Source organism: Aedes albopictus, chromosome 1 (genome assembly GCF_035046485.1).
Source record: "Aedes albopictus strain Foshan chromosome 1, AalbF5, whole genome shotgun sequence".
NCBI classification, from domain to species: Eukaryota; Metazoa; Arthropoda; class Insecta; order Diptera; family Culicidae; genus Aedes; species Aedes albopictus.
The window spans coordinates 333300033-333326844 of NC_085136.1; the positions used below are offsets into that span (position 1 = coordinate 333300033).

General features: G+C 39.7%; 5 protein-coding genes across 23 annotated transcripts in view; all 5 read left to right on the forward strand.

Moving 5' to 3' along the window:
• LOC109406763 (uncharacterized) overlaps nucleotides 1–1614 on the forward strand; it is a 48082-nt gene extending 46468 nt beyond the window's left edge. For 16 of the 17 annotated variants that reach the window (XR_009996741.1, XR_009996748.1, XR_009996750.1 and 13 more), the window contains 2 exons: nucleotides 8–176; nucleotides 359–565. Coding sequence is in view for 1 of the 17 variants with exons in the window: in XM_062847400.1 (XP_062703384.1) it covers nucleotides 697–966; nucleotides 1024–1201; nucleotides 1264–1403 (588 nt within the window). In the remaining 16 variants the exon portion in view is untranslated. Of the gene's footprint in view, nucleotides 1–7; nucleotides 177–358; nucleotides 967–1023; nucleotides 1202–1263 lie in introns of those variants that run through there. The other variant, XM_062847400.1, reaches the window with a different exon arrangement.
• Nucleotides 1615–1668: 54 nt separating this feature from the next.
• On the forward strand, nucleotides 1669–26734 carry LOC109406760 (uncharacterized). 3 transcript variants are annotated; one of them, XM_062847402.1, is made up of 29 exons: nucleotides 1669–2066; nucleotides 2612–3007; nucleotides 3067–3238; nucleotides 3305–3818; nucleotides 3888–4056; nucleotides 4234–4703; nucleotides 4762–4933; nucleotides 4999–5695; nucleotides 5749–5926; nucleotides 5991–6131; nucleotides 6545–6771; nucleotides 6835–7012; nucleotides 7080–7747; nucleotides 7811–8902; nucleotides 9049–9226; nucleotides 9330–9723; nucleotides 9796–9958; nucleotides 10025–10583; nucleotides 10924–11092; nucleotides 11155–11660; nucleotides 11726–13086; nucleotides 13147–17610; nucleotides 17741–18655; nucleotides 18727–19308; nucleotides 19379–19544; nucleotides 19603–20512; nucleotides 20582–20762; nucleotides 20840–23694; nucleotides 23760–26734. In XM_062847402.1, exons 8-13 carry the CDS (start codon nucleotides 5588–5590, stop codon nucleotides 7241–7243), a joined length of 996 nt encoding a protein of 331 aa, XP_062703386.1. In that variant the 5' UTR covers nucleotides 1669–2066; nucleotides 2612–3007; nucleotides 3067–3238; nucleotides 3305–3818; nucleotides 3888–4056; nucleotides 4234–4703; nucleotides 4762–4933; nucleotides 4999–5587; the 3' UTR covers nucleotides 7244–7747; nucleotides 7811–8902; nucleotides 9049–9226; nucleotides 9330–9723; nucleotides 9796–9958; nucleotides 10025–10583; nucleotides 10924–11092; nucleotides 11155–11660; nucleotides 11726–13086; nucleotides 13147–17610; nucleotides 17741–18655; nucleotides 18727–19308; nucleotides 19379–19544; nucleotides 19603–20512; nucleotides 20582–20762; nucleotides 20840–23694; nucleotides 23760–26734. The 3 variants fall into 3 exon arrangements, with proteins under 3 accessions (XP_062703386.1, XP_062703385.1, XP_019532378.3); XM_062847401.1 differs by having other exon boundaries at nucleotides 19379–20512; XM_019676833.3 differs by having other exon boundaries at nucleotides 3888–4703; nucleotides 19379–20512.
• On the forward strand, nucleotides 14764–16718 carry LOC115264081 (FLYWCH-type zinc finger-containing protein 1-like). The gene is made up of 4 exons (XM_062842346.1): nucleotides 14764–14940; nucleotides 15187–15427; nucleotides 15684–15941; nucleotides 16393–16718. Exons 1-4 carry the CDS (start codon nucleotides 14764–14766, stop codon nucleotides 16716–16718), a joined length of 1002 nt encoding a protein of 333 aa, XP_062698330.1.
• LOC134284083 (uncharacterized) lies at nucleotides 21474–22407 on the forward strand. The gene is made up of 2 exons (XM_062842351.1): nucleotides 21474–21582; nucleotides 22142–22407. The coding sequence occupies exons 1-2, from the start codon at nucleotides 21474–21476 to the stop codon at nucleotides 22405–22407; spliced, it is 375 nt and encodes a 124-aa protein (XP_062698335.1).
• On the forward strand, nucleotides 22813–25333 carry LOC109403970 (FLYWCH-type zinc finger-containing protein 1-like). The gene is made up of 5 exons (XM_062842353.1): nucleotides 22813–23026; nucleotides 23571–23694; nucleotides 23760–23854; nucleotides 24240–24419; nucleotides 25074–25333. Exons 1-5 carry the CDS (start codon nucleotides 22813–22815, stop codon nucleotides 25331–25333), a joined length of 873 nt encoding a protein of 290 aa, XP_062698337.1.
• Nucleotides 26735–26812: the final 78 nt, after the last annotated feature.

A 26812-nucleotide genomic window follows, 5' to 3' on the forward strand; every position in this document is an offset into this window, starting at 1 on the left:
AAACCAGGTGAACTATCTTATCAACAAAAAGCCAGCGCCGATGAATCTAATACAGTTTCTACCAATGGTGTTTTCCGATGAGGCCCTTATTGCCTACAACTATCATGGTTCGCATGCTTCCGGAAAATCTAAGCATTCGATGAAGGCGTACACCATTTTTTCGGAATGCTTTTTGGGTGAGTGGTTTTTTTCGTAGTGTAGTACTAGAATTGTAGACTTAAGTTCTGGTAAGAAATATATGTGTATGTCGAAACGATGTGTTGCTGACTTACGAAGAATTTTTATTTTATGATTCTCTGAAGACCTTATTAGATGGAGTTATTAATTTAAGTATTCTTTTGTTATGAAAATATTGCAGAAGCCTTCGAAGGAGAAGGATTGGATATGGACACATTGACCAAGCAGCTGGTAATGGCCATCAAACAGAGCCGGAACCGTATGCGGCAACGTACATTCCGAGCGAAGAAGACGCTACAACGAATCAGCAGCGACAAGGGTTCTGAGTGATTAGTGTGGAATGGAATGTCTTGCTTTCTGAATTTAAATAAAGATACGAAAAAGTGAATGATGAACTGCGATGTTATATGACGTACTAGATTGAATATTGTTGCTCGGTTTAGTGTATAAATAACGTTTCTTTGCTAACAATTTGAACCAAATCTTAATTGAACAGGAATTGTCGACGTAGCTCCAAAAATGATTCTGATGAAATTGGAAATGGAACGTTTGGCACAGCGCATCAACGAGGGCCCTTTGACCATAGATGGTGAGGACGATTTGAGCAAGGTACGATCACTTCGCAAGGAGCTGAAACAGTTGGATGAAGAATATCAAATGCTCAACAAAGCTGCCGGAGCAAGTAATAAGCCCAAGGTCACCGGATTTATGTTTCCCATTAGTCGCGAAGAGGACATCGAACGGCTGGAAGCTGCGGTACGCTGCGATAGTGACATTCGAGCTCAATATGTGAGTTAGTCTTATACAACTTCATATTAGAATTTACTTTAGCAATTCCCAATTCAGGTCGAATATCTGAGCGTCACAAAACCGCTACGCCAGGGCGTCGGGCAGGTGTTCAACAAGTACTTCACCGACGAAGCCATGACCAACTACAACTGGCACGGTCTGGATAGGGCACAGTATCCACGAACGCCAAAGAAAGGCATGCAGAAGTATGATATATTCTACGGTTGTATGATTGGTAGGTTTGTAACTAGTGGCAGTACTAGAATCATGATGAACATTGGTTTTGATCTATTCCAGATGCATGGGAAAGTCACGGACTCGATAACGAAACACTTGTCGAGCAGATTAAGAAAGCAGTTTATCATATAAATCGACGTCGGTACACCAAAAAACAGTCCCTGAAAAAGAAGTACACAATTGTTGATGTACAAGAGTAGATATTATATTGGATGATTTTTTTATGACGAACCTTCTCCAGCTTCTTCATGCAAGATAACTATACGTTCTACGATTGCATTTTATAGGTTGAACTGTAGTACTAGATTGACATATAATTTTGATTTATTTTACTGCCACATTTATACGCGTCGAAAGGTGTACCACCGCCTATGAATATCGATAGTTGAATAAAATTGCAGAGAACTCTTTAACCAGCTTTGATATAATAAAATTCTAGAAATAATCTATTATTTATTAATCATACAGCTGACTATCTGCTATCTGACACACTCGCATACTTCCAGATACATTTCGGCCCAACCTGGCAAAGCGTAAACAAGAGCTGTTGAGGTACCTGAAGCCGTTCAAACGACCCGAACAACCGCAGCGGAAAGTTTCGGTTGAAGGATTTTCCTTTCCAGTGTACACCTCGGACGAGGTGGAACGACTAGAGGAAGCTGTCCGCTCATCCAGAAATATACGCCGCCAGTATTTAGCCTATCTGACCGAGCGGAAACTTCGCCACATGGACATTGTAGAATGTTTCGGCAAGTTCTTCACCGATGAAGCGATGGCTCCGTATGCGTGGAATGGGTACAAGAATCCAAAGTTTCCACGCAAGGCAATGAAAACTATGGACATCTTCTCCTACTGTATGCTTGGTAAGAGTGAGAGGACTCTTTCGGGAAATCAACGACTTCTTGCACATTCTGATTCAAGAAAAGTTTAAATTTTCTGAGATATGAAAAAAAGTGAAGTTAAAATCAATATGGATTGAACTCACCAATGATAATACAGTAATGTTCCGATTTTATCACACCCTCTGCGTGCCAGACTATCAATTTAAATTAACTTTCTACTACATTAGTGTTCATCTTTGTTCTTCAAGATGCTTATTGTAGGTGTTATTTGCAGCGTTGAAAATGTTGAAGACAATTATTTGTTGTGTATGCACTTTGTTTCAAAATATTTGTTATCTATCGCTTTTCATTTGTTTGAAAAGGAGAATGATAAAATCGGAACATTTCTGTCTGCATCTGTTACCTGTCAGATGTTTCATATGCACTGTTTCTAGTTACCCTCGTGGGAACGACATTTTCTCGTGTCCTGAATCTCTTCAACGAAGTCAAGGACGAAGTACTAGATTATGTGCAAGAAGGTTTCCTTTATCTGTTCTATGGTGATTCGATAATATCTTGAATTTCAGAGGCTTGGCAACGACACGGAGTTACTTCGATGGACATCCTCTCGGACATCATGACCAAGGTGATCACGAAGATTGCCGGTCGTCGGCGGTCCAACAATTATAACCAACGGAAGCGCATCCAGCAGTTTTGTGACAAACATAATGAATAAATGCTCAATTGATTGTTTGAATATTTGTATTTTTATTATTTTTACAGTTGCTATGTTAAGAAATAGGAAAATGTTTTGCATATTAATTCAAAACCGTTTCGTTCCAGATGTGGTAGTTATCAAGGAGGATTTGCACGAGGCTTCTTCCACGGGAGTGACCGGGTTCAGCTTTCCGTTGTTCTGCGAGGAAGACGTTGATCGACTCGAGGCTGCAGTCAAGATGGATCCTATGGTTCGCCGGCAATATGTACGTGACTGATGCTTCTTTCGACAAAGATTTACTTGTGATTTTGTTTTACTTTACAGATAAGATATTTGAAATCCCTAGGAGAGTACCAACCCAGCTTGTTTGCGAAGTATGTGAGTGAACTATTCAGTGATCTCTCGCTATACAACTACTGTGTTACAATAGACGGGAATGTACATACTAATAAGAAGGATATGATTGGATACGACATTTTCACGCACTGTTTGCTTGGTAATGCATTCGTCTAATAAAAGCTACCTAACAACATTTCATTGCAAGAATACATATTTTCCACAGAAGCCTGGGTGCCACAAGGCCTGACGATTTCCAAACTGACCGAGCTATTGAAATCGGTGAAAGTTAGCCTCAGCGAGAGACGGCAATTGTCCAACCGAAACCGCCGAAAACGATCGGAACTCATTCAGAAGTGGCTCCTAAAGGAGAATCCAAAACAGAAATCTTAAAAATGCAGTGATCAATAAAACTTTCTGAAAAAAGAACTACATATTCTAAATTTTCATTCTATCTAACATGCAGTACTAGAAAGCTGTATCAGAAACCTAGTAACGCAAATAATGTTAACATTACAGTGAAAGGTCCACCCACTGGAGCTACGTCTCATAAGGATTTTGAACAATTGAAGCTAGAACTGGCGCAACTGGATGTCCTTTTTAGCCAACGCCGGGAGACGAAACAAAACGTAAGTGGACGGTCGATGGTCAATGGTTTTGTGTTTCCACTAACAACGGAAGCCGATGTGGAAAGGCTGGAAGCGGCAGTGCATTCGAACGCCACCGTAAGGGGGCAATATGTGAGTGTTGATCATTTTTGTAGTACTAGATTTTTGAAATTTATTAGATTCTTCGACCTCAATATTCAGATTCAACTGTTGAAAGCCAAAAAACCGAAACATATCGATCTGGTGGATTGTTTCCCAATGCTTTTTGGTTCTAGCTCTGTGGAAGCCTATACCTGGAGTGGATGTCGGATATCAAAATTTCCAAAGAAAGCGATGAAAAATTACTCTATTTTCAACGGATGCATGCTAGGTAAAGTTGCTGAACGTCATTTTCGATTTACTGACAAAGCATCGAAAGACAGAACGTCGATTTTCAAATCTACATGTAGATGGAACACTGCGTGAAACTATTGACGTACTAGCTCATTATGTCGCTTCAATGTGTAAATTCGCTTTTTTAAAATGATTAATGCTTCTCATTTCGCAGCTGCTTGGGAATCACAGGAAATGGACATCAAAATGCTGGAAGAGAACATCAAACAAGCTATTCATCGCATTCGAAGGCGCCGGTTGGAAAAAACCTTTTACGATAAGAAAAAATCCACCTCTGAAATGTGATTAGTTGTCGAATAAAATCCATTAAAATCCAATGCATTGTGTGTCGCATTTGAATGATAATTTTTAGTTGAATCAAAGATCACCTAACCTCGTTCATTGTCCGTTACAGATGTATTCTATATAGCAGACACTCGTAGCCCTAACACCAAAAAGGGTGAAATCCGGCTGAATAGGCGATCTTTCAAATTTGCGGTAAATGATGACGACGAATCGAACGATGAAGCTGAAAATCCTATGTTCCGATCCGTGCCTGGGTTCAGATTTCCGCTGAAAACAGCCGAAGATATTGAAGATCTCGAGCGCAGCGTTCGGGCAAGCGCCACCATTCGACGACAATATGTAAGTTTATTTCGATCGAATCTAGTACGTCATTTCAAGTAAATAATTCGTTTTTCAGATTGAACTGCTACGGAAAGCACGTCGACTGGTCGAGAAACCATCGTTCGCCTTCCTGAAGTTGTTCAGCGACGCGTCACTGCTGGACTACAACTACAGCGGGCGATGCAACTTTTCCGGAACACAGAAAAAAGCAATGAAGGATTACAAAATTTTCGCTGAGTGCATTGTTGGTTGGTTTAGGTCATAATGGTTGATATGGCTTTTGTTTTAACTAGTTTTTTTTTTCACTTTGCAGAAGCTTGGGGTGGGGAATCCTACTCGATAGAAGAGCTTCGACAGTATTTATGCAATGCGATCACGTTGGTTAACAATAGAAAACGAGGGGCTCGCTTCCGGAAGAACCAGCGAAGTACTAGAGGAGACAAGAAATGACACCGCGGATGAAAACTGTGCTGTGCAAGCGGTTGAAAATGATACATTATGCTCACATCTGTTAAACTGATGCTTATTTGGGAATTAAATACTGTTTAGTATTATTCTTCATTTTGATGAGGAAGTGCGTAACGAATGGTTTAGTGGAAGAACAATTTTTCAAATATCAATCAAAGCGTACAAGAGTTCTTCCAAATTTGAATCGATATTTTCTTATATAATGTGACTGAACAAAATCTAGTACTACATATTTCTGTTAAGGTTCAATTAAACTCATACAATTATTTCAATTTTTGCCACGAAGTTTAAATCACTGCCCTATTAGATTGCATCGCAGTTGATTTGCTCAAAAATCGAAATAATAACAAATTCAACTCTTTTCAGCATGGCGTTTGCGCCTCAAAAACCCAAATATCAGCTGCAGCGAAACTAAGGCACTGCTGGCCGCGGCTATGGAACACACTGGTGTACCGGGATTCCGGTTTCCGATCCGATCTGAGGGCGAAATCGAACGGCTAGAAGTTGCCGTCCGTAATGACATGTACAAATGGGACAATTATGTAAGTTTTCATCGGATTACCAAGCCAATGTGCAACATAAGTTTCATTTCTAGATTGCATTCCTGCGAGATTTGAGGGCCAATGATCTCCATACACCAATACGGTGCATCTTCCAGTCGGTGTTCTACGACGAAGCTCTAGCCAACTATAACTATAATGGAATTAGCACTGCTCCGGGTGTTCAGAAGCGAGCAATGAAAAGTTACGCCATCTTTAGGGACTGCTTCGCTGGTATGTACATTTTGTATCAGTTCTGGGTTACAGTATATAACGTTTTCTCTTGCGTGTTCTTCAGTGGCCTGGCGAGAATTTGGAATCACCGACGATATGATTCGTGCCATGTTGACAGAAATTATTAAAAATATCAACAGACGAAAACGAAATCGGCAGTATAAAAATCGGATACAGAAGAAAAAGAGGCTACAAAACTCGTTTGGTAAGTGCAAATTGAATCGTGTGGTTTAAACATGCAGTTTAAAGTCGATTTTTTTACAGAAATTGCGAATCCCTGAAATGTCTGGTACATTAGTTTTATCATGGCTAATCAACATGTCCAATTTAAAAAAACATCGCCACCAATAAAATCATCGTCAATACTATGCAATCTAGTACTGCACTGCTCAGTTGTCGCTTTTGTGTAATACTCCATATCTGTCTGCATGGAATCTCATGGAACAGTAATAGCACACTAATGACAACAGAAGGAAGACTGTAATGCATTTTCAACAATAAATCTTTTAATTTATCACAACTATGTTTTAATCTCTGAAAATTCACTGCAGTTTATGAATATTTCATCACCTAACATTAGTTCAACTTTTCTCGAAATCAATTCTTATAATTTCCCAGGCACAATCACCATCTCAAACGTCCATTGGATTGTAAAGCCAAGAAAGAAATCTGCCCCTAGTGCAGCGCAGCGCAGGTCCTCCGAATATGTCCGTCAGCCGGATTCTAGAATAGTCTCCAAAGTAGCGGAAAACATTCCAGGTTTCCGATTTCCCATTGAATCTGACAACGATATTGAGCGCTTGGAAGAAACCGTTCGCAGTTGTGCTCTTACACGTAGAAGATACGTATGTCGTGTTTTAAACAGTCTTACCGTAAGCACGTGATTCAATTGGAAGCCATATTTTCAGATCGATTGCCTTCGGCAGATTAAGGACTCGAGTGAAAATGCGTCTATCGAAAGCATCTTCAAGTTGTTCTTTTACGACGAAAGCCTCACCGAGTACAATTATAATGGCTTCAGTAACAGTCGTCGGGCCAATAAACGGGCGATGAAGAACTACGACATTTTCACTAACTGCTTCTTGGGTTCGTCTACAGCAATTCGAAATCGCTAAAGTTGCATATGTAAGTCTTGAAATTCTTGTTTTTGCAGAAGCCTGGATGGATTACGGAGTTACGGAAGATGAGATTCGTCTAATGTTGTGCAAGGTGATTCGCAACGTACACGGCCGTAATAGATTTCGTCGCTATAAAATCCGGAAGCGAGAGCAGGAAATGACAGAAGATTGTATTTATTTGGAAGAATATGATTTGTAATAAAGCTTCACCGATAGCTCTTAGATTTCATCTTTGCACAGCTTAGTCACACATTCTGGATAACTCAGGAAGAATGTGATAATAATTCAACTTATGTTTGTTCCAGCAAACAAACATCAAGCACCTACCACAAAACTTTTATTTCCGTAAACCGATCCACATGCCGTCTTTGATTTATCACAACTAAGTTTTAATATGTGGAAAATCACTGCAATTTATGAATATTTCATTACCTAACATTAGTATAACTTTTCCCGTAATTCTTATAATTTCCCAGGCACAATTACCATTTCAAACGTCCGTTGGAATGTAAAGCCGAAAAAGAAATCTGACCCTAGTGCAGCGCAACGCAGGTCCTCAGAAAATGTCCGTCAGCCAGTTCCGGTAGCAGTTTCCAAAGTAGCGGAAAACATTCCAGGATTCCGATTTCCCATTGAATCTGACAACGACATTGAGCGCTTGGAAGAAACCGTTCGCAGTTGCGCTCTTACACGTAGGAGATACGTACGTCATGTTTTAATCAGTCTTATTGTAAGAATGTGATTCTATTGGAACTCCTATTTTCAGATCAATCGCCTTCGGCAGATCAAGGACTCGAGCGAAAATGCATCCATCGAAAGCATCTTCAAGTTGTTCTTTTACGACGAAAGTCTCACCGAGTACAATTACAGTGGATTCAGCAGTCGTCGGGCCAATAAACGGGCGATGAAGAACTACGACATTTTCACGAGCTGCTTCTTAGGTTCGTCTGCAGAATTTCCGAATCACTAGACGTTGCATATCGAAGTCTATAATTCTTCATTTTGCAGAACCCGGGTAGAGCGAAATGGCAAATGAAGGGCAAATTTTACCATTAAAATAGAATGTTTGAATGGCAAAATTTGCTATTAGTTTGTTTGAAATAAGAGTTAAAATAACAAAAATAATAACTAAATTTCTATGGCATAACAACTAAAGAATAACTGATTTTGCCATTGTAATAACAAAATAATAGCAAAAAGAATTTCAAAATAATAACATATTTAAATATGATGGTAATCTATGTTATTGTTTTGATATTGTGGCAGGATAGTATGATAGTAACATTTGTTATTATTATGTTATTATACTATTTAATAATAACTCGCCAATTACAAGTTTTACAATGATAGCATATTTTGTTATTTATATGTCATCCTGAGCTATTCACAAAAAACTAAAGAATTGCAAATTTAGATATGATGACAAAATATATTATTCTTTAGTTATTGGTTTGTTATTCACCTCTACCCGGGAAGCCTGGATGGATCACGGAGTTACGGAAGATGAAGTCCGTCAAATGTTGTGCAAGGTGATTCGCAACGTACACGGTCGGGAACGATTCCGTCGCTACCAAAACCGGAAGCGAGAACGGGGACTGACTGAAAGTTGTATTTATTCGGATGAAGATGATTTCTAATAAAGATTGACCGATACAATCACTAGATTTCTTCTATGCACAGCTTAGCCAAACGTTCTGGATAACTCAGGCAGAATGTGCTAATAGTTCAAAATATTTTTGTTCCAGCAATCAAACCTGGAACCCCTATCACAAAACTTTTGTTTCCGCTAACCGATCCGCATGCCGTCATTCAACTGGAGGATTTTGTTCGGATAGATCCCAACATGAGACGCAAATATGTAAGTAAATTGTACCACAGCTCACAATGTTTTACTTCCCTAAATAGCTTTGTTGTACCGTTTAGGGGAGTAAAATGTAGTCAATGCTGGAGCAAATTTCACAAACCAAAATTGTTTGTTTCCGTGTTGCTGATTTGTTCCTTTAGATAAAATTTCTGCGCCGCATCAAAACACCACGACAGAGCCTTGAAGATACGTTTGGTAAAATCTGCACCGATCAATCCATCTTCCGCCACTTTAACTGGACGTCCAACATGTCCTCCCAATCTATGACGCAGCGAGAAACACTGCAGCATTATTGGATATTCACTGATTGTTTGTTTGGTAAGTATCTCTATCGGAGCTAGTACTTCATTTTTAACTCAGAACTGTAAATTCTTTATCATTGTAGATGTCTATGACACTAATATTGTTCTTACCATTTCAGAGGCTTGGAGCAGTCACGGATTTACCATGGAAACGTTGAAATCAAAAATGGCAAGCGTTATCAAACGAATCTATGTTCGCAACAACGTGCGCAATTTTCGAGCTAGGTCTAAGTTGGTAGAGCTTTGAAGATTTCTAGGATATGAATAAATGTAGAAAAACGATATTTCCACTTCTGAAACTAATTCTGAGATTTGCTTAACATTAATCATTCTAGAGAGTAACTTTTTTCTTAATTTCATGGTACGGAATCAGCTGAAACGCCCCAGAGAAATTCACATCGTGGAGTTACATCGCATTCCGCCGCTGGGTTCAACTTTCCTATACGATCGGAACAAGCAATAGAGGAGCTCGAATCTTCCGTTCGATGTAACGAAAAATTCAGGAAGCAATATGTAAGGTTGATATGCTTTGGATAGAAAAAAGAAATAATGCTCGATTGTGCGTAACTTTTGCACATTTTTCAGATTAAGTTCCTACGCTCGAAACTGACCGACGATCAAACCGTTTTCACCGTGTTTCAACACATTTTTACCTACCAATCTCTGGTCGGATACCGCTGGACGAAGCGTTCCAACTTGGAAAGAAAATCCATGAGAGATTATGAAATCTTCACTAGTTGCATGTTGGGTAAGTGTTGGATCGTGTACTAGAATGATCCTGAAATGTATGCCTTAAACTACACATTTTTTTCAGATGCCTGGCAGTGCAAGGGTGTAACGGAGGAATCCCTAGCCGAGCACATCCGTCACGTGATCAGAAACGTAAATATTTAAAAACGGAAGTTGAAAATTCGACTAAGGAAACGATATTCTAGTACTTCATTTAGTAATTGAACCAGTACTGTTTATTTGGAAGTGTTGGAGAAGCCAAACAATAAATGATCCTTTCAAAATAATTTCCAACGAAGAGATTGTCATTAAGATGGTTTTCAAATTCTAGTACTACGTTTAAACCAACATTTTCGATTTCTTTTGTATATCCTCTAGCCAAAAATATCGCCAAGTTGCGGAATCGGTTGCAAAGTCTCAACAAAATGATCAGCATGGCGTCGAGTCGAAACGAAAAGATGCAACTGGAGGTTCAAATCTGTGACGTCAACAAGGAACTGCAGGAGTTACTTAAAACTGCCGAGCAGCAGAAGCAGCGTGCCACTGCCCATGTTGATGGTTTCCATTTTCCGTTGAGTTCCATGGTCGAAATCGAACGATTGGAGGAAACCGTTCGGAAGGATTTCGATGTGAGGAAGCAATATGTGAGTAGCAAATGCGTTCAGGCTTGGATCAGACCAGACTAGTGTTATCGTATTCGTATCATGACATTTTCAAGCGATTTATGGAGCATGTTAGGCGGAGTAGTAGATTAGTTGTAATAAGCTGGAATAGTTAGCGATCAACTAGCTTCTATTACTGGCAAACAGACATAGATGTTGTTATTTGCCAACAGAGTGAAAGTCTACTAAGTTTGTTCTTCTAGTACTTCCGTATTAAGGCTTATATTTATCATTTCATTATAAAGTCTTCGCAACTACTTTTAAACAACTTAACGTTTGGAATCAAATCAAGCATGAAGCATTTTTCACTTTTCAACTCTAGGTACGCTACCTGTCGCTCAAGAAGCCCCCAACGATGGACGTAACTAACTTTTTCTCGTATCTTTTCACCGACGATGCTCTGATGGGATACAACTACTCCGGAACCAACAACATTGGCGATTCGAAGATGCCGATGAGGAACTATGAAATTTTCATCGATTGTATGATAGGTTTGTCTCTCTATACACTATTTGGGGAAGTACTAGAATAATACTAGTGAATTCACTTTCAGAAGCATGGGCTGATCATGGATTGACGCACATACTGCTCGAGGAGAATATAAAACTTGTGGTGAGAAAGCTTACCGCTCGACGTCGCATGCAGAAGTTTCGGCTGAGAAAATCAATGAAAGTTTGAAGCTTGTTGAATAAACATGAAATGTTCAAAAAACTTTGTATATTGTGTTAATGAATTTAAATTAATAACTAATGAATGGTATTGACAACAATTTCCCACTATGGATTTCAGATCCCCTAAAACCACGAAAAAAGGTATTCACGAGGACGGTAGAACTGGATGAGTGTGCCGCCGCAGATGACGAACAGCGCTACATGTTCATCGTGAGTCGAAAGGGAGGTATTCTGTTGGTGCACGAAAACCACATATATCGATCCAATATGCGACGTCAGGGTCCCCACAAGAACATACTGTACTGGGAGTGTGTACACAATCGTTCACAGAAGTGCCGTGGGCGACTTAAGAGCGAAGGGAATTTCCTGTTCATTTCGAACACCAATGGTGAGTATTGCGTTGATAGTTGGCTTATGAATTTGAATAACTAAGCAATTGTTTTCCAATTTCAGCCACGCACAATCATCCTTCAGATTTGAATCGAATCAACCGAGCTAAGGTCGGAGGAGAGCTGACATACCGCACATTCTTTTCACTTTTCAAATAACATGTTTCGTTGTTGATAAGAAATTGTTTTCAATTAATGTCGATGAATCTAGTACTATACCATCCATACTAATTTTCGATATTGTTGACATGTTTTCATCGTTTTATTCTAGTACTGCACACGCTTGTTGTTCACCGTTGGTGGCAATCTCTGAGCAATGATGAAGCAATACATAATGTCGATTAATCTAGTACTGAGTAATTCACACAATTCCTAGATATTGTTGAAATATTTTCGTCTTTTATTCTAGTACTGCACATACTTGTTATTCACAATTAGTGGGAATCTTTGAGTCGTTCACCTATGATTAAACTAAATCCAACTAATTTTGCTAACATTTTGTAACTACAATTTCAGTTCAGGAAACGTCCCCGACATTCGATGCGCCACAGTATGTCATTAGCAAGTGTGGAACCGTTCAGCTTCGGCACAATGGTCATCTTTTCAATCGACACGTCAAACGAGACGATATCACATACTGGCGCTGCTCGCAGTTTACCGTGTACAAGTGTCGCGCCCGGATTAAGTCCGTACTCGAAGAGTTTTTCATGTTGAACGTGGAACATAACCACCAGGTAGTGGCCTCACCCAGAGCGTACGGATCTTTGAAGCGACTGAAACAGCAACTTGCAAGATATTAATAAACTACACACGGCTTTGGAAATCAATCTAGTACTTCACTTTATTAAATTTAGGAATTCTCGTACACCAAGTTTTGCATTGATCTAATGATTCCAATCCACATTTCAGATTTCTATGTCCGATACGTTTCCGGATTTCGAGGAAGTCGCAAGCTAAAATTAATAGAGTTTAGCTATACCAAAACAAGGAAAGTGCAAACAAAACGTACTGGTCTTGTGCGAGGGCAGGCATGAGCAAATGTAAAGTACGGGTTCTAACCTACACACTGAGAAACGGAAAAGAGAACTTGGTGGTTCGATATCCAACACACAATCATGAACCATTCTAGTACTGCAATGTTATATGATACTCTGTAAATAAAACATTAATGAGTTGGTGGAAACTGTGGTGGACTTTTCCTCTATGCCCTATATTTGCATTACGTTGAAGCATAACTAATCAGTTAATTTGGATTCCATTTTAGTGTTTAAAATTGTTAACATTGAAGAAGTGGAAGATGATCAACCCAAGGAAATATACTTCACCGTCGGGCAACGTGGTTGCGTTTTGCTGCACGTTGATGGCTACAAATTCGTGAAGAATCGTAAGGGGGCATACAAAACCTATTGGATCTGCGCTAAAAAGGTGAGTAAGTCTGTTTATGCAGAACTTTTCTTCAACTAACAAATTTCAATTATATTCCAGGGAAGTACAGCCTGCAAAGCAAGAGTCATCACCCCGGCAAACAGTGAGGAGAAAAAGGTTCCCACGTTGATAGCCCGCAGCGGAACACATAACCACCCTGTATTCGTAGAGCGAAAATCCCGCAGCTCTGTCACACATAGGATTTTACTTTTCGAAGACCCATAGTTAAATAAATCTATCTCAACTGAAACTTTGTGTTTCGTGCAATCGTTTTGAATCTCGAAGAGTGTCGTTTTTGCATGAGTATTGGGTTAATGGATTTCTATTTTCCTTTATAGATGACAACGACGTTGACCAGATTTATTTTATTGCGGAGATCATCGGTTCCGGTTCTGCAGAGGGATTGAAAACTGTGAAAATACCCACAAAGAAGAAAAGTAGATCCAAATCCGCAACGATGCCTTCGGGAAACAATGAAATGTTCAATTTTGAAAGCGATGCTTCACCTTCGAAGCCCACCTACACAACTGGCCGGGGAAATAACGTTCTCAACAACCAGGGCCACCGCTACATCAAGAACAATGCGCACAGCGGGAAAATTTACTGGAAGTGTACCAAATGGCACAGTGGGTGCAAAGGACGTGCCATTACCAACGTGCTGATTCCGGGCTTGGTTGTTTTGAAGAATACACACAACCACGAACCATTGTAATTTCATCAACGGCGGTTTTTGATTTGAGGCCAAATAAAATTGAACAGAATTGATCGACCTTCCTCATATTTTCCAACCGTGATTTTCAAGCAATATTTGTTTAGTTATCTTGAGTTCATAAGTTTCCGCAATACCAATGGTTGAGAAGTCAGTTTCTTTGTGAACTTTAAAGTTTCTTGAGAATCTCTTGTTGAAATTTCTGAAAAAATCGCCGCAAACTTCAAACACAGTTTCAATGATCTTTTTATTTATTGTTTAAAACTAGTTCTACGTGAAACGGTGATGAATCGTCATGTAGCAAAAAATCACCCCTGTAAAATAGTGATAATTTGCGCTGCAATCGTTTTATGAGTTTCCATTTTACGTAGTCTCTAATGTTTATCCAATCTAGTACTACATCGAATAATGCATCAACTCTTATACAGTTTAGTGCCCTTTCATACCAACTTTATGCACTAGTTCCAATCGTAACCACTTCTTGCATCGCCTAATTTTAGCCGTGAAACATCCAGTCAAAGCGATTGCTACTTGGTTGTGGCTAACGGAATAACAACATGCAGTACTGGAAGCGCAATCAGTACTACAAATGCAAGCTTAGTTGTGACCGACGAAATCAATCCATCACCATGAGACGTCATAGGGCGTCGTCGGAGGCAGTAGTAGTAGTAATTAACTGGCCCACGGTACCACGACAGGTGAAATTCCTTAACAATTACTTCCTCAGAAGAAGCAGCAGACCATTGGCTGTCACAGGATTCTTCGAACAATCTGTACAGTCTAGATCATGATCAAACAAGAAAGAATAAAACCATTATTTTGAGCTGCTGTTGTTCGTTAAGTTTTGTAATACATGATTACTCTAGTACTTCACAGTAATTCCTACAAAACATGACGTTTTATCATTTTCCACAGAATCCTTCGCCAGGAGGGAGATTTATGAACGGTTTATGCTTCCGAAAGCCGGAATGGAAGTGGCCCGGTTCGGGATCAGCCAACGAGGAGCGAAGAAACTGATCTGCCATGGGTACGAATACGTCAAGGACCGAGACTTTCCGGATTCGACCAATTGGCGCTGTGCTTTGTTCCGTCGGCAGAAGTGTCGCGCCCGTGCCATTACCAAAATCATTGACGGTATCACCTACGTAAGGCTTACGAATGATGCCCACAGCCACGATGTCCGGATGTACCGCAGGCATCCAGTGATTATTACGAAAGCGGACGAAATGGAGTCTGCATAAGAAAGAAAGTAGTTTCTTTGTAGAATTATTGTGAGAAAATATACGTATATCAGAATGGGTTCATTGTCCTGTTTAAACTATGTTTCCTTTAGTGGTTCCAATGACGTACTAGATTACTATCGCACTAATACGAACTATTCGCATTTTTAGGTGACTACTCGTCGTGGTCAACAGAAACTAATACACAATGGGCATGCGTACACCAAGGATCGACAGTCGGCGAAGACTTGCAACTGGAAATGTTCCCTCTTTACGCGGTACAAGTGTAAGGCTCGTGCCGTTACGAGGGACATCAATGGCGTGGTGTACGTGAAAGTCACCAACACGTTACACTACCACCCGGTGGAGCAGTACAAGATCAACTACCGAAGGCTGGCCGTCAACCCAATGAGTTTGGCGAACACTTTTATCCCGCATGTCAAGGATGAGTCGTTTTGAGATGTGCATGTATAAGTTATAAACAAGAGTAGGGTTTCTCGTCGCAAATAAATTGTGCTTTAGTGTTATTCTAGTACTTCAGTAGATATATTCACCTTGATGACGTAAGATGACCTCCGATGACAAATTATTATTTACCAGGAGTAGAAATGATTCTACTGTAGTTCTAGTACGTCATTGTCATACACTAAACTATTCTGTGCTTTTAGATGACAAAGCTGTTTTCACCGAGCGAGCCCTGTACGAGTACACCTCCCGAGGAACGCAGCGCTTGCTTCATGGCGGATATTACTTTAGCAAAAACAAAACCAACGAATCGAGCGGACGGGTGAACTGGAAGTGCCAATTTTACCAACGGCTTCGCTGCAAAGCAAGGGCCATCACGAAAAACATCAACGGATACGAATACGTGCGCGTCACCCACGAAGAGCACATCCATCGCCAGGATCTCACCGAGAATGAGTTCCGTCGTCCCAAACGGAAAAGAGATTTCTGAGTTAGGAAGTTTGAGATAGTAACTGCGACACAATCATTTGATGTAGAAGTACATGCCAATGAGTTTTAATAAAAACTTATTTATTTTTCATTGTATGAAATAACGATCCGTAATTCTAGTACCTCGTTTTTAGTAATAGCCTAACAGTTTAGAACGACCTCATCAAATTATTATTTTCTTGTTCACTGTGGAGTAACTTGAGCTATTACCAATTTAAATTTATTTTCAGGCTGTTTCAGCTTGAAAAAAAAAGAAATGCATCGAAGCGATTGCTTAAATCTAGTACTCCAATAGAAAAAAAAACCTTATAACGGCCGAAAGAACCCATTTGCTCAAAAGAAGATGACATTATAATCCAAATTTTATCATATTTACATAGCTCTAATCTATTCATATTTTTTCATCCAACCTATCCCAAACAGTTAAGCTGAAAATTGTTCAATATTTGACACGCAAATCGGACGAGCACTACGACGATGATGGTGAAGACGGCGATGAGGATGACGAAGCGAAGACCCAATTCCCGTTGGACCTGAAGATGGTGGTAGGCCGCAAGGGACGCCCAATGCTGCTGATGGGTGGCCACGCCTTTTTCCGCAACAATACCCACAAGAGCAAAACCTACTGGCTGTGTGCCAAGAGCCGTTCGCTGAAGTGTCGCGCCCGAATCATTACCCTGGACGGCAGTGCCGGACTGATCCTCAAGAATCAGGTCCATAATCATCCAGCGGCGTTGGAAAGGTCCTAGGCGAGGATAAGAGTTATCGAGTTCGTGCTGTGACATAACGTCACGGTACTTGAACAAAATTTTGGTTTTCTCTACATAATACGTTGTGTAGGCCAGTGTTGGGAATACTCACTTGTAAGAGTGATACTCACTTGCTTCTATCTCAGTCCAGAAGCATACTTTCAAAAAATAATGTTTGAAGGGCTTTTAGATTGTAGTTGTATATAAAAGTTTGCTGAATAAAGTAAAGGTCGCAGACGCATACCAAAATTGTGAGAGAGCTGTGAGTACGAGGTGAGTAAAATTCGTGTAATTTATACTCACCTTGTATACAGGGCCCATATAGCCGAGGCGGTAAACGCACGGGTATTAAGCATGACCATGCTGAGGGTGACGGGTTTGATTCCCGGTCGGTCCAGGATCTTTTCGTAAAGGAAATTTCCTTGACTTCCTTGGGCATAGAGTATCTTTGTGCCTGCCACACGATATACGCATGCAAAATGGTCATTGGCAGAGGAAGCTCTCAGATAATAACTGTGGAAGTGCTCATAGAACACTAAGCTGAGAAGCATGCTTTGTCCCAATGAGGACGTTACGCCAAGAAGAAGAAGAAGAAGATACTCACCTTGTGCTCACAGCTCTCTCACGATTTTGGTATGCGTCTACGAGCTTTACTTTATTCGGTAAACTTTTAGATTAAACTACAATCTTCCCTTCAAACATCATTTTTTGATAGCATGCTTCTAGAATGAGATAGAACCAAGTGAGTATAACTTTTTGCATGTGAGTATTCGCAACACTGGTGTAGGCATTATTTTCAGCAATTGAGCGTATTGTAGTTTGAATTCTGTGCAAATAAAATGCCCGAAATTGAGTTGATCTAGTACTTCAATTACTGAATGGGCAATGAAAGGTAAATAACTTGCGAAACTTCTTTTTCTTTTGAAATAAAGGTTCTGTTTTTGATTGCACCAATCGTGTTTTAGTTTATCTCACTCTAGTACTGCTAGAAAATCTACTAACATACTACATTCTTTTTTCAGTATCTACAGTTATCGAATACGTTACGGAGGAAAAGGTCCAAAATAGAAAACCGATCAAGCTCACTCGCTCCAAGCGGACCAAACCCAAGCACAACGTAAACGAGATTATAAACAGTACCCAAGGAGTCCCCGTGGTGTACCAGAACACACGTTTTGGAGCGGCTCAGGTACTCTTGGAGGACATGGCATACTCGTTCACCTACACGAAGAACCAAATAAGCCACTACAGATGCAGCCGATACAGGAGCCAACAGTGCCCGGCCGAGGTAGTTGTCAACAACAAGCTGGTCTACTATCTCTGTGCTGCCCATAATCACGATTTGGCTACCGGTCAGCAATTGGATGGTATCTGTAGGTCGTATCTAGCTAGAGATGCGACGTAAGTTTTGATTGGATGTGGTTGCAATGTACAAGAATGGATAGAATTAAGCACAGCATTCCTAGATGTCCAGTAAAGTATGCATTGACCTGATTCTTTCGGGGCCGGAGAAGGGATCCATCTAGGGATGGTTGGCTATGTCTCGTAGAATCGCCTAATTATGTCCAAATTCATGTCATACTTCTTAAATAATTTCATTGGCATTTCTATATTAGATTGCAATACTTACAGAATTCATAAAATGATTATTTACATAGCTATGTGAAGTACTAGATTAAGGAAGAATACAAAATCAAATACAATATTCCTACACTATCAAGAAAGTTTTGTTTATGATTTAGTTAAACAGTATTGAATTGACAATTCATCAGCGAGAACTGTCACTCTAACGCAACAATCTTTCCAGAGGACCGTGAAATCACCTTCATTGTGGGAAGACTCGGCAACATGCAGTTGATCATCGACGGCCACCTGTACACCCGGTCTCAAATCAGGGAACGCATCATCATTTGGCACTGCTCTCGGCAAAGATCTGGGTAATTTAGGCATTCGATTTACATATTTAGAATAACTTCGGCAGTGACAAGTGTGTTATTATCCTCCACAGATGCAAAAGTCGGATCAGTACCCTGCGAGGCGAACCGGGGACGGCCTACTCCTTCCGTGAGGACCACAATCACGAGAGCAAATTTGACTTCAAAAATAGGGACATTAAGGTTCTCAAGGTGGCCAAACTGTTGATTGTTGGCAAAAACCGTTAGATTGCGTTGTTTAAATTTCAGGCTGAACAATAAAATAGAAATTAGTTTTTCGTAAGTCTTGATTCTGTTGAACACAATTCATCGTTTAAATGAAAATTATTCGAAAGGCTTGGAAAAAAAGTCAAATAATATTGATGAAAAATTATAAATTTCACTAACTATTGCCATTATGAATGTACATTTCAGACAATAAATCTGATGAAAGTAATATCTACGTCGTGTGCACTGCCGAAGGGGAGTACAAGATTCAGGAGAAACCTGCAGCTAAAGCTAGACAAACAAAAGAGACCAAAGCTCCATTCAAGGCTTCGTCACCGATGCGGGTTGTTTGCATTCTAGGCGGATTCACATTTCCAATCTCCGATGGCGATGAAGTGGAACGATTGGAAAACACCATTTCGGAACGGGTCGACATTCGCGAGGAATATGTAAGATATTTTCATTTGGGAGGAAAGTAGTACTAGAGTGATATTGCTTGATTGGAATGGCATTTTTCAGGTGAAATTGTTGAAGCGCAAATCGAAACATATCAAACTATTCCAATTTATGCCGTCAGTTTTCTCGGATGAAGCTCTGGAAGGATATAACTTCAATGGAGCAAACGTGCTTGGTAGGCGCAAGATCGCCATGAAAGGTTACAATATTTTCAGCAGTTGTTTCATGGGTGAGTTCAACGGCTTTGACAGTGATAACGATGTATCAAGTAAAATCTTATTCCACAGATGCCTACGAATCGGAAGGGCTAACCATGGAAGAACTGGCCAACCAAATAACCACGGCCATCAAGCAGACTCGTAACAGAATGCGTCAGCGTACCTTCCGGGTGAAGAGATCTATCAAGAAGATGTTGAAGGAAAAATCGAAACACTAGCTGGTTGTGTTCGTTCTAGAGTAAACTGGAAATTTCACCGATAACCCATTGGGACTGTTGTAGGAAAGAATTAGTTCAGTACTCGATAAGATTCATACGTGACCGGTTATGATTTTTGTGCTTACTGTTTGATTGGAACAAATCAACTTGATATTTCTCATGCAAACAATATAAAAACAATCATGATTCTTGTACACATTGGTTATTTAAAAATTCGGTTATTACAAATAAAGTTATTGATTTTGTCAAATAAATAAATAAGTTAAAGACAGAGCTAGTAGGAAACGGAGAAAAAAAAAACAACTAAATGACAATAATATCTGAATTAAGTTGTAGAACACTGCGAGACGGCATAGCTTTATTTTCAATCTAGTACCTCATTTATGCAACATCGAACCACTTCAAACTGTTTTCTCTATTCAATAGAAATAGTTGTGGAGAACATAAAGCTGGAAAGCATTCCCATCCAAGTGGATTCTACACTTTCAACCACCGGTAATGCAGTACTAGAACAACTAGCAGAAACTCACAAAAATGAGGATATAAAGTTGCATAAAGTAGACCCACGTGTACATGAAGATGCGGCCTGCAAACGACTTCATATGCAGCTCAAAATCAACCAAAAAGAGCGACGTCCTCCAAGTCGAAAGCATTCCAAGTCAGTTCGCGTGGCTGGATTTGAATTTCCTCTGACATGCGAAGAGGATGTCGACCGGTTGGAACTGATGGTCAAACGGAATCCTATCATCAGAAACCAATATGTGGGTTTTCATCGGATCTTCTGTCCTCATTTCATTTTGATTCATTTTGATTTTTAATTCTTCCAACAGATCAAATATCTGGCAGCCAATAAACTCCCAAACATGGAGATTGCTCACATCCTTTACCGATTTTTCAACGACGAAGCCCTCTCAAATTTCAACTGGACTGGCCAGGAACGGTACGACTCTAGTGCTTCGTGTAAAAAGAAAGCCATGCAAAAGTTCGACATTTTCAATTCATGTATGCTAGGTAAATCTAATGCTTTGTTCTTCTTCAACTTTGGCTTTTTTGCATGACTTACGCACCTTCTCATTTTCCGATTGCAGAAGCGTGGTCCAGCCATGGTGTTACGCAGGACGCTTTGGCTGGTTCGCTGAAGAAAGCTGTGCAACTGGTTGCTCGACGGCGGTACAATCTCATCTACAATCAGCGGAAACGAATTCAAGCGGTGGATCCCGAACACTGACGTTTTCTAATGGAGGTCGTGGAATAACACAGCTTCATACACAGTTATCATTTGACTAAAATTTTCTTCTAATCTAGTACCTCTGCTGAGTTTTGCCTTCTAAAATTTAAGTTGTAACTAGAAAAATACAATATATTTCTTTTTGATATAGTACTTCACACGTTTCAATCGTTTTCAGCTGACAAACTCTTCAAATTAAATGGAACGAAAATTTCTTTCAATTTTATACAACTAAGTTTTTCTGTTTTCTTTGTAGCAACAACTGGGAACAAAATCGAAACGTCTACCACTTATCCGAAAATTGAAATCATTTCACAAATACGATTGCATCCACCACAAAATCCAACGATTTCACATCTGCACGGTTTACTGAGAAGATCTAGCGTAGGAGGGGTACCTGAAAAAGTTCCGTTGTACAGTGGTAGCGACATCTACATAGCATTGGAGGAATCTAAATCTATTCTTCCAACCCGGCTCTCTATACTGCCCGACTGATGGACATAATATTCGGTAGAGAGATATTGAATAATGCATGCATTGAACCAGCGGGGAATGAAGACGATTTGGAACAACTAGATTCACAGAAACTGCGATCAATGATTGGTAAGAACGTTTCTCGGCCTGTCGGGTAGTAGCAGATCGGTGTTCAATCTACACATTTTTTTTTTGTTTACAGTGCATGTGATTAATGTTTTCAAAATTCAAAACATTGAAGTATCAGAGCCGACTGTATTGGAATACGATCGCCATCGGCTATGCTTCCTAAAACAAATGAAAAAGGAAGAAGTTATTCAAGAGCAGTCTGCATTCGAATGTAGTACTAGTACTTCGTCAGTTTAAATTTCTGGTGCGGTATTTGAAAAAAAAAAAACACATGATTCGATTTGTATGGCTACATTCAAATCGCCGAACCTTTTCAACTTACTAACATTGTTCTTTTTTATAGATCAGCGTAATCTGAAACAGGCAACGATGGTTATCAACGTTCCATGGAATCGAATACAGTATTGAATTGCTTATTACCGTCATTTTTAAAGAATTCGTTTTCGAGGAAATATATGAAATTTTAAAAATCAACGAATCTTATACTTCTTTACATATATTGAGCCTATTCTACCACTTGATGTATTCTAAATTAATCGTTCTGGTATCGTATTTTCAGGTTCCTCTAAACTCCGGGCGGCCAAGTTCGGTTACACCCAGAAGGGAAGGGCGATGCTGCTGTACAACGGGTATGCCTACATCAAAGACCGCCAGGCTCAGAAGAGCTGCAACTGGAAATGCTCGTTGTTCGGAAAGCTGAAATGCCGAGCCAGGGCCGTTACGAAGGAGGTTAACGGACGGCAGATGATGAAAATCACCAAACCCCTGCATAACCACACTCGCGATGTGTACTCGTTTGATAAGTGTAAAAAATCTAAAGAATAAGTTTCCGGCAAAAATGTCAGATGTTCTATCACAATGAAACATTAGCAAGCTTTTTATTGTATCTGTAATCAACTAAGAATTACGTTATGAAAATTATCATTATAATAAAATATACTCTTCTATCATTTATGTACAAATTCTAGTACTTCATGTCTTAAGATATCGTTTCGAGTATATTTTTGGTGGTATTCATGTCTTCCTTGTCCTCATTATCACTTAATTTTCCTCTCAGAGATTGAATGATATCGGGTCTTTGATTAGTGAAGACATTAGTGGCAACATAGTACTAGAATAGTAAGTGCAGACAAACAGAAATCTAATTGATACGACACTAGTGAGTGACTAACATTTTTATCTGTATCCCCAACAGGAAACGTAATCTATGTACTGTCGAAGCGTGGCACCATGCATCTGTTTCACGATGGAAACACCTACACTCCAAATGAGCGACCCTACCCAGGGCAGCGGTCTCGAACGTGGAAATGCTCGTTGTACTACCGGCTCAAGTATCGCGCCCGCATTGTCACCAGTGAAGCCGATGGGCTACCCAAGCTGCGGGCGGTGGTTGCAGAACATACCCACTCGAAAGTGTTCCCCAATTTAACGCATAAATTTCGCAGTTTGTTCTAGTGGGTTGAATGAACGTAATGATCTAGTCCGTTATTTAATGATCTCAATGTTTAATGTTTACTATATAAATAAATTAACATGCATGTTTTACAAGCATTTTTACAATAAGAAAGATGCATGTTCTTCGTAAGTCTACGTTTTTGTTATTCTCCAGTACTTTATGATGTATTGGTGTTCAACAGGTGCACTTGGTGGAGTACTAGATTTGTAGTAATGTGCTACATAATACCACGTTGTTTACACCATTTCATTACAGAAACGAAAAATGTATTATCTTATCAAACAAACATCGAGCTCCTCATAACAAATCTAGTACTCCACTTTTACTGTAATTTGCAATCAACACTTTGTAGGTACATTATTATTTCCGCATACCGTGTTTGCATTATGTATCACGGAACGCTAGATACTGGATACTGTCACTTTCTGAATATCACAGTTCTTTGGTTGATTTGTCATATTTTTCAATTAGTTGTTTTTACTTTGTATCAGTAAAAGTATCATGTTTTAACGACTAATTTATATCATTGCAGACATTGTTTTCATAGTGAATAACGTGGGTGGCCTTCAGCTATGCGTAGATGGGTATCCCTTCATCCGATCGAGGACAACAGACGAAGTTCAGTATTGGACGTGTAACCAACGAAAACGGCTAGGGTAAGTGTCGATGCAAATCTGATCTTTTTTTCCTTAGAAAGCTAAACATTTCAATTCGCAAGCAGCTGTCCGGTTCGTGCCTCCGTACGTCGTCGAGAGAAAGGAAAAAAACCACTGGTCAAGCTGAGTGGATGTCACAACCATCTGATCATCACGGAGCGTCAGAAATATGGAGAAAGTTCCATGCTTGTGCAAACGATGGCGCGTGGTCGCCAAGTTGTGGCAGGGAAAAGGAAACGTGCCTCGTCAAAGAAAAGGCGAGAAGCACCAAAGGAATAGTTTTCTTGAAATCTAAAGAATAAATATTAAGGACAAGCTTCGTCTAAGCGTTCTAGTACTACATTGATTTGTTTGGACCTTTGTGATTTGATTTTAGACGACATAATTTTAAATGAATTGTTCATAACAAGACACACAGATAAAAATCTGATACAATTCTTCAATTTGTATAAACATACTTGTTAGGTACAAATCGTCGTGACTAGTTTATCAACAAATTTTATAGTTGTCTCAATATGCAACTTATTTTTTTAATATCTCCTCAGTGAAACGAAGATATGCCGGAGCACAGCTCGAGTACCGAGGCGGAGACGTGACGTTTTCGCCGAGCTGCCGCGGTATGCCAAAAATGACTCTGGAAGGGTACGTCTACATTCGGAACGCTGGAAATGCTACCAAGACGTACTGGCTTTGCGAGCGTGGAAAGCGATTCAAGTGTCGCGCCCGTGCGATAACTTATCGAGGCACGGGGCGTATTACCATCAACGAACACTCTCACAATCACATGCCGGGCTTTTAGGAAAAAAACTGCGTGGGTGGAACTGAATTCTATGTTAAAATGTACTCCGTTTTGCCATACATGAATTTCGTAGTACTAGATCAGTGCCGTGCATTTATCACTATCATGCCGTTTCAGATTCTCTAACTTCTCTAGTACTTTATCAGTTACCTAGCTCATTCCATATGTCTCAAATCCAACCATCAACATACTGCTATTCAAAAAAAGGACAACGCGACCCGAAACTGATCTTCGATGGATATTCTTTGTACAGAAATAGATAAAAGGAAACGTGCTACTTCAAATTGAACACGAACGGTGTGTTTTGAAATCTAAAAAATAAATATGCCAGAGAAGCATCGTCTTAGCGTTCTAGTACCTAATTGTCATGTTTCTACTTAAGTGACCTCAGACAACGTAATATGAAATGGAAAATTAGTTGCATGATACACTGATTGAAATCTGGTACAATTCTCTAGTTTGTGTGAATTACTTGTTACAAAAAAAGTATTCGGTATTAAGTATCGTGACTAGTTTCATTGATAGTTCTTATACTAGTCGAAATAATTCTCTATAATAATATGCATTCTTTTCTCCTCAGTCAAACGAAGATATGTCGGAGCCCAGATCGAGTACCGAGGCAGAGGCGTGACGTTTTCGATCAGACGAGGTCGTCGTTGTATGCCCAAAATGACGCTGGAAGGGTACGTGTACAGACGGAATGCTGGCAATGCTATCAAAACGTACTGGCGTTGCGAGCGTGAAAAGCGATTCAAGTGTCGCGCCCGTGCGATAACGTACCAAGGCACAGGGCGCATCACCATCAACGAACACTCCCACAATCACATGCCGGGATTTTAGGACAAAAACACGAATTAGTAGAATAAATTCAATGATAAATTATACTCTGTTTTGCCATGCATAAATTTCGTAGTACTAGATCATTGTCGTTCATTTGTCACTGTCATCCTTTTTCAGATACCTGAACTGATAGTGATCTTGTTCATTCCAGATACCTCGCATCCAACCCTCAACAGACTTCTGTTCATCAAAGGACAACGTGGCCCGAAACTGATCTTCGATGGATATTCTTTCAACAGAAACAAAGGCCATGATCAAACCACCTACTGGCGTTGTACGAAACATCAATCGCTCGGCTGCAAAGCCAAATTGGTTACCACAAATCTGGGCAAAAAGATTTCCATCGGTACTCCGAATCTGAATGACCGATGGAATAAAACAGACTTGGAAGGGTTTAGACGACATTGGAAATCATAATTAAAATGTTGTTCTAGATTTTTGAAACTGACCTTTGAGAATGTGTTTTCCATGATTTTATGCTCACTACGGTTACAGCCGTTATGTATTGCATTGTAGATCACTACTGAAAATGAAGCACAGCTAGATTGAAAACCACAAAGCAAGGCAAAAAAGCATCCATCGGTACGCCGCTGCATTGTCACGCTCCCGATATTGGTCCACTGATTTGAAATTAGTGCGTTGCCGTAAAAAGTGATTGTTAGAGCTGTGGGCTTAAGAGAGAATTGACATCTTTTCTCAGACGTTAAAAAATACATGCATTTATTCTTGCATTGCTGGTTTGGTGAGATAAGCAAGGGCAAGTTCTTCTGTAATAAAAACTTCTATAGAGTGAGTGAAAATAAAATACATACGTCGCGATGGAATTGTAGAACTCAGGAATATTTGTTGTAGTCTGAAGTAGACGTGTATTGCAGTATTGGATTACAATCAATAGGACGCAAGCAGTGAAGTACTAGATTGAAAGTAGTGAGCCTTGATTTTTGTATGGTTAGATGATCAATTCTCTATTTCTGTAATGAAATGGTGCAAACAGCGTGGCCATAATGATTTCTTGCCTAATTTGATGCTGTTTGAGCAAAACTTTGGGTGACTGTGTTGTTGTATTATTTATTTTTTACAACCTCAACAACGAAGTTACCCAAACTTTTGCTCAAACAGCATCAAATTGAGCAAGAAATCATTTAACCCACGCTGTTTGCACCATTTGATTGCAGAAATGGAGAATTGATCATCTCATCATACAAAAATTCAGCTCACTACTTTCAATCTAGTACTTCACTGATTGCGTCTTATTCAGATAATCTGCAAAAGATTCCCAGTTCTTGTACAATACGATCAACCACAAAAAGTGTTTCGTGAAATACGACATAGTATAGTTGTTACAATATTCTCCGAAATTGTGTTTCTTTAGCAAACAATAAAGTGATAGTTTACAAGTTTTTTTTTGTTTTCATTTTCCCGAACAAGCAAGTCACAAACGGCTAAGAAACTACATATCTAACATCTCTTCCCCTCATT